This window comes from Petromyzon marinus, chromosome 51 (assembly GCF_048934315.1).
Source record: "Petromyzon marinus isolate PM22_M1 ecotype Great Lakes invasive population chromosome 51, UKy_Petmar_22M1.pri1.0, whole genome shotgun sequence".
Lineage (NCBI taxonomy): Eukaryota > Metazoa > Chordata > Hyperoartia > Petromyzontiformes > Petromyzontidae > Petromyzon > Petromyzon marinus.
Genome location: NC_133717.1, coordinates 11,115,999 through 11,133,995, shown reverse-complemented (window position 1 = coordinate 11,133,995; position 17,997 = coordinate 11,115,999). Strand labels below are relative to the sequence as shown.

The 17,997-nt window shown below is 44.1% G+C and overlaps 1 protein-coding gene across 4 annotated transcripts in view; it reads left to right on the top strand.

Annotated features, from left to right (window-relative positions):
• The first annotated feature begins 7,804 nt into the window (after positions 1-7,804).
• Positions 7,805-17,997, top strand: part of CEP162 (centrosomal protein 162) — a 25,856-nt gene continuing 15,663 nt past the window's right edge. For 3 of the 4 annotated variants that reach the window (XM_032973654.2, XM_032973652.2, XM_032973653.2), the window contains exons 1-9: positions 7,925-8,406; positions 10,743-10,858; positions 11,425-11,563; positions 12,345-12,518; positions 13,348-13,483; positions 14,358-14,434; positions 14,814-15,056; positions 15,859-16,068; positions 16,501-16,686. In XM_032973654.2, the coding sequence (XP_032829545.2) occupies positions 10,796-10,858; positions 11,425-11,563; positions 12,345-12,518; positions 13,348-13,483; positions 14,358-14,434; positions 14,814-15,056; positions 15,859-16,068; positions 16,501-16,686 (1,228 nt within the window). In that variant the 5' untranslated portion in view covers positions 7,925-8,406; positions 10,743-10,795. The other variant, XM_076074986.1, reaches the window with a different exon arrangement.

The window sequence follows — 17,997 nt, the reverse complement described above, 5'->3', positions numbered from 1 at the left end:
TTACAACAGAGACCTGGGCGAAGTGAAGGAAACATAAAAGCAAACTCAACAACGGTGCAAACAGATGCAAACAATAAATAAACGGTGTCATTAGATTGTGTGCCTCAGAATATTTACATTGGGAGAAATAACACATCTTGTAGAAGACAGCTCCAACCCACTTCCCACAGAGCACCTGCCCAGCAGACCAGATTCCTTGGGATTGAACCTTTCAATGTAAAATCCTGGGCTGCTCAGGCAAGGCTCCCGCCAGCATCCGTCACGTGGCCAGGGCAATAAGTCTGGTTAAAGCCCGCTCCTGATCCCCAGTGTCTCGCACAAAGGACCGGGAGTGAAAGCTAATTTAGCGGCTCCATAATTACAAGGCATGCGCTGGAGGAGGGACCCCTTGTTATTAAAAGGCGATTGCTTGATGGCTGATACACTGCTCTATAAAGAGGGCAGTGCAAGGAAAATAAATATATTTCTAATTATCCCGTGCCGCTGTATTACTGGTACTTGTAAGAGGGACACCCTAAAATACTATAAAACAAATTGCCTAACTACTAGATCAGAATATGAATCTTTATTTAGACTGGAAGAATCCGATGAGCTATGAAGCTCTTTTTCACAGATGTGCAGTGGGGGCAGGTCAGCAAGTTCAATCTACAAAAAAATGGTAAAAAAATACACAAAAGCAAGATAGAGAAAAGGTAAACGAGTGACAAAAAGATTATTAAATATAAATAAAGTATCGAAGTACAAATTGCACAAGTACAGACATTCCTGCCGATTTGTCAACACCAAATGCAAGCTTGGGCAAGGCAGCAAAACAACAAGAAAAACAGTCCCAGACCACAGTCTGCACGCTTTTCTATGCACTTGCACCAACATGGAACCAAGGTGAACATTCCATCCCGCTAAAAAGACGAACAAATACCTCTGGTGTGGCATCATCCCAGAAAAAAAGCATACGAGCATCCCACCCATTGTAAAAATAAAACTCATCTACATTTAAGCAGGTTCGCTCAGAGTAATGCCCCATAACCTGGAGAGTGTCAGCCATTAATATTTTTTTTTAAACAAGAATTATTTGCTTACACAAGAGGTGTCAGCCTCACCTGGGTCTGCCCATTGGGGTGAGCAAACACTGCACTCCAGCTCCCAGCATGCCTCACTGACAAGGGCTCCACATAAATCACACTGGACATTTTTACAGCCAAGAGGTTTTTTAAACGCTTCTTTTCCCTTTCGACCAAAAGACAACTGCATGTGGCACGTGGCAACTGGGGGCGCACTCGCTCGGCATCGACCCGTGGTAGTCTTGAAACCCATCATAACAAAGCGATGCCCTCTTTTCACATCTTCAACTGCAACATTCCCAACGACAAATTTTTACAGCATTTTATACAAATTTTAGGGGCTGGGTCTCAGTGCCAGATCTAAAATCCAAGTCAAACATGTTGTTGATCTTCCCATGTACACGAATTTATACAAACGCCACATGCGTACAGACAGACACTTATGCCCGCTCATTATACTGTATGCATGTATGTATGTTGAATTTCATTCGCACCGTATGTAGCCAACCGTGCTGATAGGAGATGCGGGGGAAGGACAGCAAACTAAACACAAAGAGCAGTTCTAAAGAAATTAGTTTTCAATCTGGATTTAAAAAGTGCATAGCTCCAGTGGCTTCCTAATATCGGAAGTAAGAGCATTCCAGACGGCCGCAGAAGCGCATCCGAAAGCACGTGACGCAGCGACCGTCTTGTTCTATGGCGAGCCAAAAACCGCTGCTGCGAGGTTGAATTTGTATTCACTACCCTCTTCGTGCTTTGTCCAGTTGAGTCGAGCGAACTTGTAAACAGTATTAATCGTGTTCCGGCTTGAGTCATCTCAATCAACCGCACTGGTCACAGCTAATAAAACAACACATGGGGACATTCAACACTCCGTCCCCAACTTGATTTGATGTCTCGGCCACTGATTACTCTATAGACTTGTAACTGCTTGTGAGTCACTTCCTCCAAACATTCAGTGCCGTATCGTGGCCACTTAAGCACATCGCTGCACAATTCCCATAGCTGACAACACTGTGGTTGGGAGGATTATAGGAACAGCCGCTTTCATTACGGGCAGCCAGTGTGGCGCTGAGTAGCTTTACTCATTCCTGCGTGTCACCAATCCGTAATTTGTTCCATGCTAGGCCTTCTTCCTGCCTCCTGCCCATCTTTGCGGTTGAGTCTGAAAACTTTATTTTGGTTAATCTTGCTATCACATTTAATTCGAAATAACCATAAAACCACGAATAAAACCGATTTACCCGAATGCATACCAAAACCATGCGCTCCTTCCGAGTATTTTTATTTATTTCAACTTACCTCCCATACCTTTCTTTAATAGAGATTCATAGTTGGCTTAGCAGCAGATAAAAATCCCCCATTATTCTGCCCAAAAAAACTGACAATGCCACTCCCTGCTGCTTCTCCCCACAAGCAACGGACTCGTGTGCATGCAGTTACTGGCCTGGACATTACGCAGAGAAGGGTCGTATCCATGAGGCATTAGCGTCCCCGGGTGCCTCCTCGTTCTTTTCACACATGGAGAGCTAAGGCAGAGACACGAGCTTTGGAGGCGCTGGGAATCTTGCCGTGAGATGTTTGTAAGACAAGGCTGAGAGTCGAACTCAAGATGCTGGGTTCACAGCACAGTGCATGAACTTGAGGTGAGATTAAACGGCGCGACAGTCTAAAGAGGTGATACGAAGCAGATTAACTATTTTTGTACGTATATTGAACTTTTTTCGCACCGTATGGAGCCAACAATGGTAATTTGAGGTTGCGATGGAAGGACAACGCAACTTGTCAGTCTTCTATCGATTCCACGACCGTGGTTTACTGTTCCAACCAACTTCGCTCATTGATGCCTCCACCCATGTTGAGGACTCGGTCTACCAACAATTGTTTCGTGTTTTCCACACGGTGTTCAACCACCATACTCTTCACTGTCACAACTTTAAAACATGCTGTTTGTTGCTGGATGCTTGGAGTTTCTGACCTTTGGGCCTGAGCTCAGCATATCTTGGGTGTAGAAGCTGCCTTGATGTGGCCAGCCACCTAACTATGGTAGCCACCTGTTGAGATTTGACCCAGACAGTCTGGGATTTGGCATCTGTGTTTAGGTGGCAGGAATTGATTTGAACTGAAATCCAGTCCTGGTATTGTGTTGAACTTTATTCAAGTTTACTGCATAGTTTTGATAGACCAAGGCTGACGTGAGACATTACGTGTGGGTTTGCTCTGTGGAAGAGGTGGCTACCCTATCATTCACTCACCCAGGAGACTCAGTGAATGAAACAATCACCTGGAAACAACGGATAGAATAGGGGATGGGACCAAAGAGACAGTTTACAGCAGTTAGAACGAGACGTGGGATCCGGTGCTCCTCTTTCACCATGATTGGAGCACTTCTCAAATAGAATGTACATGTGTACATGTACATACCTTTTTGTTAATCCACTGTCGGATTAGGGCCACGCCACACCATGCAGGGCGTACGGTGTTATTACACCATGTTGGTCAGTGAGGTTTGTGAAGGTGGGGAGCATAGACATGGCCTCATTGAAGTACAGTACAACAACGGACGTTGCTGCAGTGCTTTTTTGCTGTCCACATCGTAGCACAGCCCCGAAGCTACATATCAGAGCCTGGTGTGCATCGTGGTCACCCATCGAATCACTCGGCTTTACAGGGTCATACCTGCTTAGATTCCGAGATCTGGTGAGATTGGGCCTGTTCAATGTGATTTGTTCATAGGCCTCAACTGGCTTAATGCTCTATAAAGGATGACCTAAAATAGTTGCACTATTCCAAATGCTAATTTAAATGCATTTAGAGGAAGGCTGAGCCCTTTCCTTCCTGGCAGTGTTCCCACGCCAGCCCCCTAACAATGAGCCAATCTGGCCCACTTTTTACAAAAACATAATGTCGCTCACAACGTGAAAAGCCTGCCGTGTATTTACAATGTTACCGAGTGTATTTATTTTTCTTTACAGGATCCGGGTTTTTTTTGTGCCATTAACGACGTGCTGCAATGTGAAACCGCTACACTCCGACTATATGTTTATTCTAACGCACTATGTGCACAAACCCAGCAGTGAATTACATCATCGGTGGCACCAGTTGCCGGGTGCATGAAGCGGGTTCAGCATCCATCATCATCCTCATCCACAAGCCACGTGTTTGCCTTTTGGCGGCTTGTCCTCATCTCAAAACGGCAGCAGCACCTGTCTCAAGTAGTGGCTCAATCTGGCACACCGACTTGTGAAATGTGTCCATGACATTGGAATTATGAGGAACATTTGCGTTTCTGCAAAAGCTGTCGACACATGTTCCCTCAACATCCTCTGATCTTTCGCCAAGTTAGTGTACTCTGTCTCGCCATCTGCTCTTCGGTATTCCGTTTTTCTGTCTTTCATGTGTCAGTTTCCATCGAATCTGTTTTTTGTAAAAACCTCTGTTGAGGTATCCATCCTTGATATCCACGTCATTATAATATCTTCTGCTTGATAATAAGACTTGCTGCCTCTTGCCTCATCCATTTGCTGACCGATTCATTTTCATACTTTGATTTACTTTTTCATTTAGAAATATAAATGCAATGTTCCTTACACACAATATCGTGAGATTGTAATTTCGTATCAACGGTGGTGAGAAAATAGAATAAGTAAACACATTTATAATAATGGGTTACATTGCCCGTGGCTCAATAGCAAATAACAACAGCTTTATGTACACATATTGATGAGACCATTATACACTGAAATGCTGAAGAGCTTTGTAATATAACAAAAAACACAAAAACCACGACTGCCACAAAATTTGTTCCGCGTGAAAATGATTTCGTTTAAAAGCCACCACGTAAATCGTTTCATTCCAATTGGGTGAGGCAAGAATAAATACACTGTACATTGTTTTAGGCACAAATATAGTTACTTTGCATAGGGCTGCTCGTGAATAAATGAGTAAATATATATGTAACCGCATTGAATAAGCAAGCTGGAGAGAATGTTCCCACGAGATAAGGAGGTCATCTTGGCTCTTGCCCGCACCTTCTTAAAAAAGGATTACATTCAAGGCATGGCCTCACATTCAAACAAAACAGCATTTATTGAAACCCAAAGCCAAGAAAAGTCAGCTAATCCGTTTGTGTTTATGTTTAGAGACGTGCATTAAAGATTTTAAAGTGTTTCCCCGTGGAGGCAAGCCTCAAGGCGACTTTAATGCTAGTCATTTTAAAATGTTTCAGTCATGGGAGTGGCACAAATTGACACATGGGTGCATGCTTACGAATCCTGCCAAACACGCCTGTGCTTTTCTACATGATCTCGTTGAGGAGGAGCCTTTGCATTGGAGAACATGTGCGGATTAATTACGTACTTTTTTAATATTTCAGAAAAATGGGCTTGGGCAGGGCATGTCCGAAGAAGGGTTGATGGAAGGTGGCTGAGAATAATTCACATTGGGGAACACCGTGGAGATGGAGCGATAGTATCAGCCTGTGTGAAATCGATTCTAGATTTAAAGCTTTCGTGACTGCAAGGATCCATACTTTTTGGTTCTGTTCGGTAAAGTCACGTAGGTAAAAAATAAAACAACAAAAATCACGACGTTTCGGCCACAACACAAGTGGCCTTCATCAGGTGAAGGGACCAGACTGTCTAGAGGACTGTCTAGAGGACTGTCTAGAGGACTGTCCTCTAGACAGTCTGGTCCCTTCACCTGATGAAGGCCACTTGTGTTGTGGCCGAAACGTCGTGATTTTTGTTATCCTCTAGACAGTCTGGTCCCTTCACCTGATGAAGGCCACTTGTGTTGTGGCCGAAACGTCGTGATTTTTGTTGTTTTATTTTTTACCTACGTGACTTTACCGAACAGAACCAAAGAGTCTAGTGTGTGAAATCGCTTAGGTGGATCATTGCATAACTTGGTCGTGATAGATGGCTACAGCTCGGAAAAGGCTTCATCCAGCAGTGGACTGAACATGGCTCACGTTATAATGTTGGTACGTTGACACAGTGATTAGTGCACTGCAATATGAACCCGGTTTGCATGAGTTTGATTTCTGATCATGGCTAACAGTTAATTTCAATATTTTTTTAACCGGGTGAGAATTCTTTCGACCAGGATAGTCTAATTTGCAAGTGACATGGGTCACCAACGTTACAAAAGCAAGAACATAGTATCATAAAGTATAGCAATGATGCAAAATAGAGATCAGAACCAAAACAAAAATAACGATCACATGAGAAATCTAAAATATTGAATAAAGTTAGATATTAAATTCCCTGAGGTGAAAAAGAATTTGTTTGGGCAAATCATTTTTCTACTGATCATAGTACAATTACAAAATTAAGTTGCACAAACATTAAACGGATTTCGGGTTATTATAGTTCTCATATGTAAACAAACAATAATGAGTGTCATATTCTTAGCTCTTTCGGTAAAGTCACGTTGAAGGGAAACAATGAAATAATATATATATTTTTTCCCTTCAACGTGACTTTACCGAAAGAGCTAAGAATATGAATTACTGCAGTCACGAAAGCTTTAAATCAAAATTTAACAATGTGTCGTTGATGAGAATATAAATCATAAAATAAATGTCCAGACTGTGTCTCCTTCACATATTGGTCTTTCCACATAATCCAAACATAGTATTTCTTACACAAACCATCAGTCCACAATTTCCAGCAGCATTGTTTCAAGACAAGCAACACTCTGGACCGGTTCCGGCATGCGGTGTCTGATCAGCAAAGCCAGGCATGCCTCAATCAATGGCGGCGAACTGCAGATGTTTCATGCAAGGGGACATGGGGTTCCAATTCCACACGAAATCACGTGGAAATGCACAACCAAACGTAAATTTCAATCACAGTTCCTATGATCACTGTTACATTGCTTGTATAGCTTTTCTTTGGTGATTTCGAAAAGTTTTTGGTTTAGCCATATTTGTTTGTTGTAATACAGAGTTAGACTGATAACTTTAATCTAAATTGACTTATGGTTTTTTATGGTTTGATTTGCATCCCACTGGGATTGTTGCACACAGCATTGATATACGGTGCTTTTTCTGTTTTTTTCCTGGATTTTTCTGTTTGCGCGTAGTCACTTTAAGATGTTTTCTTGTTCATGTTTTTGTTTGTTGCGGTTGCACCCGATTCAAGAGCCGAATGGCTCACATGGCTATACCAAATACTGTAAATGAAACTGAAAACCATTCGCTTCATTGTGGAGAATATGAATAACAAGATTAATAAGCATAATAATAAGTATGGATGAGGATGATGTACACGTATATATATAAGATAGCAAATTAAGTTATAAGGAATGGACAGTTCAGCATTCCAATTGCGATGTGGATTGGAAAGTTCAGCAGGGGAATGTGTCAGAAAGTTAAAACAAAAAATACAGAAACCGATAGGAGTGCAAATTATAGGAAAGATGACCATAAAAAGTACAGTATATCAGGACAAATTGCATAAGTACATGGTAGTGCGTGAAGGATTAGGCCGAAATACCCCATAAATAAGACATCTAGGGCTCCCTCGAGTGGGAGATCCACCCGAGCCAGCAATTGCAGGGCTGCGCCTATGCCCTGACAAGTTACGTAGTGACGCGTTGTGTACGTCGCCACGCGGCTACGTGCTGCGTGATGACGTAATCACACAACGCGATTGGGAGGTAGGGGGGTGCGACTAAGTCACGTGTCGCTCTTTTAGCCAATCGCGTGCAGATATCGCCGACGTCACGAGCGGCGGGTTTTTTCCCGCGAGACTTTCGGTTGTCAGGTCGTGAATCGATTAATCCATTACTGCGTGTTTCGGTGTCGCGTTGTCGATTCACTCGTCGGATCGTGGCGTGCGTGAGAGAGTCAGTTAACATATAATAATTCGCCTTATATGCACATTTACTCGTTTCACTGATAGATGGGAACGAACGAGACAGGCAAAAAAAAACCGAGACAGTACAGACGCGACGGAACAAACTTGACGCGGGAATCGGTTTTGGAATCTAATTGTCATTAATGTTCAGATAATCGAATCGCGGAGGGTGCGGATCGCCGTTTGTTTTTGTTAAGCGCCCGTCCCATTACAAACGTCAACGTTAGTGACAGCCAACGTGCTAAAAGCGTTAATTACAATGGCAAATATCCGCGTAATTAACACGCGTCGGCTTATTAACTGTTAAAAGGACGAAGCTATATTAAGATCGTGTTAATATTAACATTTTGTTGGTGCTGCTGCTGGCGATCGTGATAATATTCACAGATTGTGCGCTCGCTCTCATCACAGTGAGATGATGCAGATGATGAAGATGATGATGGTGGTGGTGATGGTGACGGTGTTCGCCTTCATTTAACCAGGTGAGACACGCGTATGCTCCACTGCTGGACGAGTGCAAACAACAATCTCGCGCGAGTCGTTTGAGGTGAATTCATTCGCCACGCTTCTAACCACCCCGGTTCAGCGTTAGGCAGTGTGAGCGTGGACGCGCGGAGCATACGAGCAGAGTACAACCATTTGTGTGTTTACTGCACTGCCCTTTGCTGACCACCCTCACGTAGTCCCACAGCAGCCTATAGCACCCAGGATATCGTACGGCGTTGGTCACCCATCCAGGCACTATCCAAGTCTATCCAGGCTCAAACCTCTGCTCAGCTTATGAGATCCGATAATAACAAAGGGGCCTTGCTCTAGGCCAGACATGGGCAAACTACGGCCCGTTGGGCTTTTTAATCCGGCCCGTCAAACTTTGTCCAAATATTCAATTAAATTTTACCTTTCTCCTGTAATGCCTCCATTTCCCCATTAGATGGCGCACTTTGCCTTGCAAATAAATGCTTTGCTACCTGTTAAAGGCCAAATCCTTTCATGTAATGATTTTTACACGTCATTTATATTAGTTCACACAAACACTCCATCCATCTGTTCCTGGCCCGGCCCCTCTGTCAAATTTTAGAACCCATTGTGGCTCCAGGCACATTCAACTTAATGGGCAACTTTTTTTTTTTAAACACACACAACAGACTTGGCATCTACATCATGAGACCTCCTTTGCCCAGTACCAAAATATAAGAATAGGTTTTTCCCCTTTTTTTCTGGCAACAAAAACTGACACCTTTTACAAGGAATCATGTCTGCATTAACCACAATATTTGTGGTCAGAATGCAAACAAAAAACAAACTCTGATAAATATTTGCATTGCCTTTTAAACTGATTGGTCCACACCAGAGACAGCTTTCTTTTGAGCCTCGTCTCAAAACGGTGGTAGACCAGAGGACGCCAAAAGGCGTACAGCCCAAAGACAATGTCACTATCAGAGTAATGAGGGATCGTGGTGAGGATCTACGTCATTAGACCTCCTTGCCAGTACCAAAATATATAAGAATAGGTTTTTCCCTTTCTTTTGAGCCGTCTCTGATGTGGACCAATCAGTTTCAAGGACAATGCATATGTTATCAGAGTATTTTTTGTTTGCATTCTGACCACAAATATTGTGGTTAATTCCTTGTAAAAGGTTTCAGTTTAGTTAACCAGAAAAAAAGGGGAAAAAACAATTCTTAGACTTGGCATAATAACCGGACAGCCAGAGATCGGAGTATCGTACGTCCAACGCGGAGATGGAGCGTTGCAATCAATTTAGGTGCTGGGTGCATTGTTAACATCGCAGGGTCGTGGGAGGATGCCCACGGTTGCGGAAGGTCTTCATCCAGCAGTGGATTGACCATGGCTGATGATGAATAATGGACTTTAGCGTCAATTCAAACAGTTTGACAAAGGGATGGAGCACATTCAATCGGCCAATCTTTATTTTATGTGCATCGGTGCACATTACAGCAGAACGGGAACGGGAGAGGAGACTAACATAACAGACTTTGCATAATAACCAGACGTGAAATTAATTGGTAATTGATGTACTTTTAATCAGCTGATGAGTCCACTGAATTGCATGCATTGTGTCCTTTTTCAGCCAGGTGGGAGCATTCATTGACGTACATATAATCACATACCTGTCAACCGCTGATCAGTGACTACCTTATTACAGACCAATTCAGACCTTATTGGTCATCCCGTACCCTTATACATCTCAACGTTCATCCTACAAAGTCCCATCACTCGGGAGAAACACAAACAAATATGGAATTTTTGCCGTATTTAAACGGCTGTACGCCGTATGAAAACTCAATTTCCCTGTACAAGAATAGGGGTGGGTAAACCATATGGGTTACCAGATATGTAATCGGATCGGGGCCTATTGATCCACCTCTTGATTGCGTCCTTTATGTTACAATCCTGCAATATAATTGGTAAATCTTACCCGCACCATTAAATGAGACCACATAAGCCCAATACTCTGATCCCTTGAGTGGTTTCTAGCCGCAGCAATTCCACCGGTTTGAATGGTGTATTGTTCTCCCCGTGGTCACGTGGATTTTTCTCCGGGTCCTCCGATTTTTCCCTCTACATTTAGAGTCAACAACATCCGTTTTGAGTCTTCGGCAACTATAAATGTCCACGTGATGCTAAGCCACTTAGTTGAGCTATCATTTATGGCCAGTTCGCTTCTGGAAAAAAGAGCCATACAGCTCAAGTGGGCCTTACCTGGTAAAAAAAAAGAATAAAAATGTAATCTTGAATTCGGTGCCTTTGTGGGTGGATGCTCACCTTGGTTCGCTGCCACCATGGATGATGTGGCAGTGGCGTCGCTGCCGAGTGCCACGGTGAGCAAGCAGCCCCTTTCCTCGGCTACCATGCAGCGTGGCCAGCTCACCAAGGAGGAGCTGGATGAGCAGTTTGAGAAGTTCATGAAGGAGGTGAGACTGCTGCTGCTGATCTGTGAGTCTTAAGAGCCGGGGGCGGTGGTGCACACCGATTTGGTGCAAAGGGTTTGGTGTATTCTAAAAATGTCTGAGCTAGACGTCGAAACGGCTGAGTCTCGACAATCAGTAATTTTCAAGATTCTCAATAAAGTTTGGTCGTTTGCCCATTCCCACAAATGAGTGCGAGTCTGGATGATAGCTGATATATCTGCTGAAAATCTATGCATACAATGGGGTGACTCAAAAGTCTGCACACAATGGTTCACAATCCCATTTCCTCTACTGCTATCTCCTAGTCACCTCGCAGCTCAGCAAGTTTTGGAGTTTCACAAGTATGCAAGTTCCACAAACTTTTACCTCCAAAGATCTGCTTAGTCAGGCATGCACATTCACGTCCTGATAAGAATCAGAACTGACATCACGAATAATTTCAATAACTGGAATTCGTCCATTTGGTTCCAGAGAACAGTATTTTTACGGAGCATCGTGTGCGTGTTGCTTTCGATGTCACGAATGTAAAGTGGCTTGCGCATCGCTGCGACGCTTTGTGTTGTTGAAAGTCGCTGTCCGACGAATCTGATTTCACTCGCTCCGGGAGAGTGAGCGCTGCGGGGAGCCCGGAGCGCTCGCGCGACGCAGCCTCAGCTACGCCAGAGCGGCGGCCCTGGTGGAGTGATGACCGTGACGTCAATCCCACAGGTCAGAGCGTATTCACTTCGCGTTCACCAACCTTAATTAAATCTCTAGAGCATCTTAAGTGCAAAACTAAGGTGCAGGGAGGAAGCTTACCACCAAACATGGAACTCCTTCACTACCTCTTTTCCAGTGGGCATTATTCTTGAGAGCATTCATTTGGGCATTTAGGCACCCCCCTCCCTTTTTTATAGGGGTATCAGAGGTTAGGAAGATACCAGGGTTTCAGAGTTTATTGAAGCAGTTTATTGAAACATGCGTTTTAGACAGGTTTTTATTGCACTATAATCCATAATTTGTTTGTTCTGGTGTCAACCTCCTTTCATATCCTCTGTGTGTACTTGCATCGTCTTGTTAATAAAATAATTTTGAACAAAAAAAATATCTCGCACTGTCATGGCTCTGGCAGCCAGTACACGTTGTTCTATAGATTGTAAGATTGCATCTTGTGACTTTACTTGTTGAAAAGCGCTTTTGTACAGCCAGGTAAAGTGGGCCAAAAACATGCAGAGGTTGGCATCTTAGGTCCTAATGTAGTCATTCATTTATTGAGGAATTCAGTGCATTGTCATGAGTTGGGGCCTAAATCGGATTCTATAACCTATTTTTTTCATGTTTGTATTATCGTGTATGCGTTGTTTCATCTTTGTTGTGTCTGTACGATCTAGCACAAGAAATATATCAGCATATAATTTGAATACGTAAACATGTATTTTACATTCAAGATTCAATGCATTTATCGTGAACATAGGAATATATTTGTGTCGCTGAACTGTTACATGCATAGGGCTGAGCGGGGCCACACGGAACTTCCTCAAGTCGTCTCGCGCCATTGTGGAGGAAGAGTCTGAAGATGAGGCGAAAGGGCAGCAGCAGCAGAGCAGCCAGAGGCTTCCCCGTCAGGATGTCCGCAAGGGAACAGCTTCTGTCTCCATCAGCCGAGACAGTCTTGAAGTGGACGGTGAGCTTGTTCTCTGCACACCTTCACACGGGTTGAGAGTGTGAAGTGGTTAGATAGATGTGTTTGAACACCTCTCTGTGTGGGATCAAACCACACTCTGTATGGTGATGTTATATCTCTGCTAACCATGCCAGGATTAACGCAGTGTATGGGTCTCTTGTATATTTTGTTGTATATTCATTTATGATTTGCAATTATTGTGATAGCTGTGGTTGTAAATTTGTATAGATTTGTAATTAATTGTAATTATGGGACAATGCCTATGACTAAATTACCCTGAATGCACCCGCTCTCATCCGATTTTAGAAGTTAAGCAGGATTCCTTCTGAATAGTGCTTTGATGTGCTTCCACAATGCATATAACTGGTGTGATACACTGCTGTTGGGCTATGTTATGGGCAGCAAAGTGCAGAATAAAAAGTGTCACACTGTAATCTTATGCTCTCATGTCTATGCTACGTTCACCAACCCACGATGACCAGTGTGGTGAAATATGGTCACAACCCCCACAACCTGAACAGCATAGGAGAGCCCTCATCCAGCAGTGGATTGATAAAAGAGGGCTCTACATGTGAAAAAATAATTATTAGGTGCTCTGTATAACGCAGCGTCAGTTGGGCATGACAGTGAACCTCTGGATTATGCACACAAATCACAAAGTCACTTTTATCGTTAGTTTATAGAGTAAGTCACAAGTGATATTTGCCACCAGTGTTGTGATCCGCGAGTGAATATTTTTTTTGTTCAGAGTTTTATCGTTTCAATGCGTGCGTGTGTTAATGCCGTGTGACCTGCGCTTGTGGGCTCGGTTGGGTGGCGGCTCGGGCAGAGGATGTGGCGGGGTTTGGGTTGGACACCCTGGAGGAGCAGGAGGAGAAGGAGCGCTTCTTTCGGGAGCTGAGTCGAGGCGGGGTATCCACGCCTCACGATCTCGCTCAACAGCAGTCGTTACCCTCGCCACCAGGGTGAGAGTTCCCTACCACCCGTTTACTCTGTCCTCGTTTCTGAATTACCAGGAATTCTCATAAATTTGATCCGAAGTCACTCAAGTAGAATAATAAAATAAGGTCTTTGTGGGGTGGAGTACTGGTACAATGGCTAGTGCATTGTGCTACAAACTCGGTGGTTTGATATCAATGGGATCTTTTGCCAGTATCCAAAATGATTAAAAATAAAAACAGATTTTAGCCTTTCTGGCAATTCCGCTATGTGCATTGCCTTTGTACTGTTCGCCTTTTGGCATTCTGTGGTCTAACACTGGTGAGACAAGGCCATAAATAAAGCTGTCTCCAGTATAGGCCAATCAGTTTAAAAGAAAATGCATGTATGATCAGAGCATGTTTGTTTGCATGTTTTGCCACACGTATGTGTGGTTAATGTAGACTTGATACCTTGCAAAAAGTATTTATTTGGGTTTGAACATTATAACATCGGTGGTTTGAGCTTCGGCCAAGGCTAACATGAGTTTTCAGTGACATCTGAACCAGTCCCTGCCTGCCCCCCCTTCAACCCACACTGACCAGTGTGGTGAAGTCTGCTAAAATAACCTCCTTGACCATCACAGTCTGGCGAGGCCTTCATCTGGCAGTGGAGCGGCATATATTTTGCAATATTTGAAAGAAAGTTTGTGTATTTAAAATACGTTTCTCATTGTGGTTTGGAAAGTAAAATTTCTTTTTTCAATAATCATAACTGGACAGAGTGCTGAGTTGTGCCTACAGTGGCACAAATATGTATTTTAAACACTTGATTCTTCTGCCCTTTTCTCTTATGTCTCTGTCAATGACTATTTAAACTTTTACAGTGAAACTTTCTGTATTCAATATTTATTTCCTGCAGCTCAATACAAGAGCGGAGGCCCATCTCAGATGATTTTGACGACAGCCAGACAACAGTGAGAAGGACGTTCCCTTCAGGTAAAGTGCACTGGCAGCATTGATATCATCATTATCATTTATTGCTTTAAATTGCAACTCATACAAGTACAAAACAAATCCCAATGTGCCAAAGAAATGTAAGAAGTGCATTTGAGCAAAGCACTGCACATTGTTCCTGCACATGAACTTAGAATTGACACATTTTTCCCAAGGCAACCAAGGACATTGTATACACTGGAGTATACACAATAAACGGACACATAGGATAAGTAATGCAATGTAATACGAAGTGCAGTTGGTACTTTTTAAGTCATTTACTATAGATGTATTATTTTTTATCAAACCATTCCATACAAGCTTTTAAAATTGTAAACATTTTAATGAGGTAGCACCTTTCATCATTTCGTATCTGATACAGGTCTGCACAGCGTTGACGTGGGTCAAGAAAGTTCGACGGGCATTTCGCAGGCTGCACGGGATGTTTCAGAAGCAGCAGAGCATCCGGAAGCAGCTGCAGCGGCAGCAGCATCAGCAGCAGTGAGACCTGAGATCACAGGGCAAGCAGATAGTGTGGGTCACCCCGAGACTTCAGCACCACCCAAGAACGGGGGGCCAAGGAAACCAATTGAAATCCCAGCACCGACCAGCATGCTGGCAAAAGGTTTGTGGCCTGAGGATAATGCACTGCTGTGATCTTTAAAATTTCTAGAATAAAATTGTCAGCTCTTCATCAATCCATTCAATTGCTGGATGCAGTCATGCCAGAGCCTAAACACCTGTTATGCTGGTAGGAACCTCCTGGTTACACCAGCCCACAGGGGATTATTGTGTCCGTCCGTCCGTCCGTCGTGCATCCAAAAATGGGAGGGGTGGTGCTGGGTGGAGAGGGGAGGGTGGGGAGAGCTGGGTGGGGAGGGTGGGGCTGGGTGGGAAGGTTGGGGCTGGGTGGGAAGGTTTGGGCTAGGTGGGGGGTGGGAGGGGTGGGGCTGGGTGGGAAGGGGCTGGTCACCCCGTGGTGCCCTTATAAAACTCAACGTTTACCCTACTCACGCCGGTTTGTGCCCGCCCTGACAGTTGGGCATATTTGCAGAATGCACCACGCCGCCGTTGACCCTGGCCATTAACCGAGCAACCCAACGTTCCTACCAGCTCCCTCCGCAGGAATGTGTTGCATGGTGGTTGCCCACCAAATCACCATCCAGGCGAAAATGGTGCTTGGCTTCTGACAACTAATTATATCGAACACATTCTGGGTAATTTGGTCAAAGGCCTAAAGAGTACTCCGCAGGCTGGCATTGTTTAATATAGCTATCATTAATGGTAGTACATTTAGTATGTTAAGCTACATCACTGGGGCTTCAAAATAACCCAACATTGTCTTCAAAAGCTCATGAAGAGCACTTTTTTTAAAGTTGTCTCATACAGTACATTTATTTCTGTGTGTGTATGTATGTTATTTGCAGTTGCCCTTTTGGACTCAATGGATTCGACGCTGGACACTCAGAAGCTGCTTTTGGATGTGAGGCCGACTCTGGGCGATCACTATGAGGATGATTATGAAGAGGACGATCATGAGGGGGGCAATCACGAGGAGGACAATCACGAAGAAGTCGAACGTGAGGAGGGCAAGCATGAGACGAGTGACACTCGCAATGCCTCTGCACCCACTGCAGGTGCTTGCTCCTCCTGGGCTTCACTCTCCTTGCCCCTTCACCCACACAGCGCTCTCGGTTGCGTCTGATAAACTAAACTAATGGCTCAACAATTTTTTATTTATCACCTAAGGCCCACTTAGCTATATAGCTCTTTTTCAGAAGTGACCTGGCCACAAATGATCACCCAATGAAGTGGCTTATGTGGAAAATTTTTTAGTAGCAGCCAAATACTCTAAACGTATGTTTCTAAATGTGGAGGGAAAAACCAGAGGACTGGAAGAAAAATCCACATGGCCACGGGGAGAACATGCAAACTCCAAATATAGAGGCGTCAGAATCGGTATAGAACTCACCACCTCCTGTATACTAGGCGAGGTAGTTAACATCTCGCCATTGTGGTGATGTCTCTGATGCACCCCCCCCCCCCCCAACCCACCCCTGCATCGCCAGGACCATGGCTTGCAGAGAGTGGCAGCGAACTGGATTCGCTGTGCCGTGTCTACAGAAGCGCTGGCCGGCTGACGGGAGGCAGCGAACCTGGTCAGCCGATGCGTGACCCCACCAACCATCCCACGGGTCACCCTACAGGGGCAAACTTGCATGTACAGCCACATGGACTCTCTGCCACTGGCTCTGGTCAGTCTCCTTAACTGTCCCACTCCGGCTTCGTGCAATGAAAGATTTCGTAAACAAATTGTAGATTATACTCTTTGGTTTTTTCGGTAAAGTCACGTAGGTAAAATAAAATAAATGAAAACAACTAAATTAAATCACGACGTTTTGGAGCCAACGCAAGCTTCCGTCTTCAGGTGGAACAGTCACAGCAAAATAGCTGTATCAAGTGAAGAGCTCTGAGACACCCGAGATTATATACAGGTTAAGGGGGGAGGAAGGAACCAGGAAGGGTCGTGGGTGAGGGGGAGGGCTAAGTTAAGCCGCCTTTTGTTATGCTGCAGGGGGTTCGGGGGAAGCGATGGCGCGCGGTGCTGGAAAGCGAGTACAACCCACTGGAAGAAATGGAAATGGCTGTACAATTATAAGGCAGCTAAAGTTTGACTTGGTTGATGACATCTTTCAAATGGTTGCTCAATTAAAAAATATATAATTGTAAATTATTAAAAGCAAAGTCAGAGTTTACTTATGCATTCGCACTTTTGAATGAACTTAACAATGTGAACCCATTATACTAGAAAACATACCGTTATGCATTTATTCTGCTCTAGATCCAACTTGCTGGTGTGTTTGCCCTTGCAGTTACCCATGTTTACACGGGATCAGTAAATCAATTCGTTTCTCACCGTTATTTTGACAGATTTCTTCCCCCCTTCCTGCCTCCAAAAATTCAAGAAAAATGTAAACAACCGATGTCTTTTTTTTTAACCACACGCTTCCTATTTTACAAACGAGATGAAATTGCAACCCGCCATCTCAGCTGGCGTCACGCCTGCAAGATGCTTTACCACGCATCCCTGCGGCGCGCGCCGGGCTGTGTGGGGGTTTGCGATTCGCTCGATCGCATGTCCAGGGGGGGTATGACGAGCAGCCCAGTTGCGCAGAAGCAGCGTAAACCACCCCCAACTGTAACACCCCCCACCCACCCTCCATCCCGTTATGGTAATAATTGAGAGGGGGAGTCTATCTCACGATCTCACCCCCTTAGGATCTGTCACCAGAACACTTTTGGATTATCTTAATAAAGTGTGGGTTTTATTATACGGTTAGCACACCCCTTGGGAGCGAGGATAGGCATCTGTATATCCAAAGTAGTGTGCTTATATATAGAAGATAAACATGGTAGCATATAAGTACAATACAGCAATGGGGTTTGCTGAACTTCCCTATAGGATCTTGTTGTGATTGGTTTCCCATCAAAGCACTTTACAGGCTCAAAATCCTGGTTAGCTTTTGAGATATGATCATATCAGGCACATTCCAGGTGATTTGGTC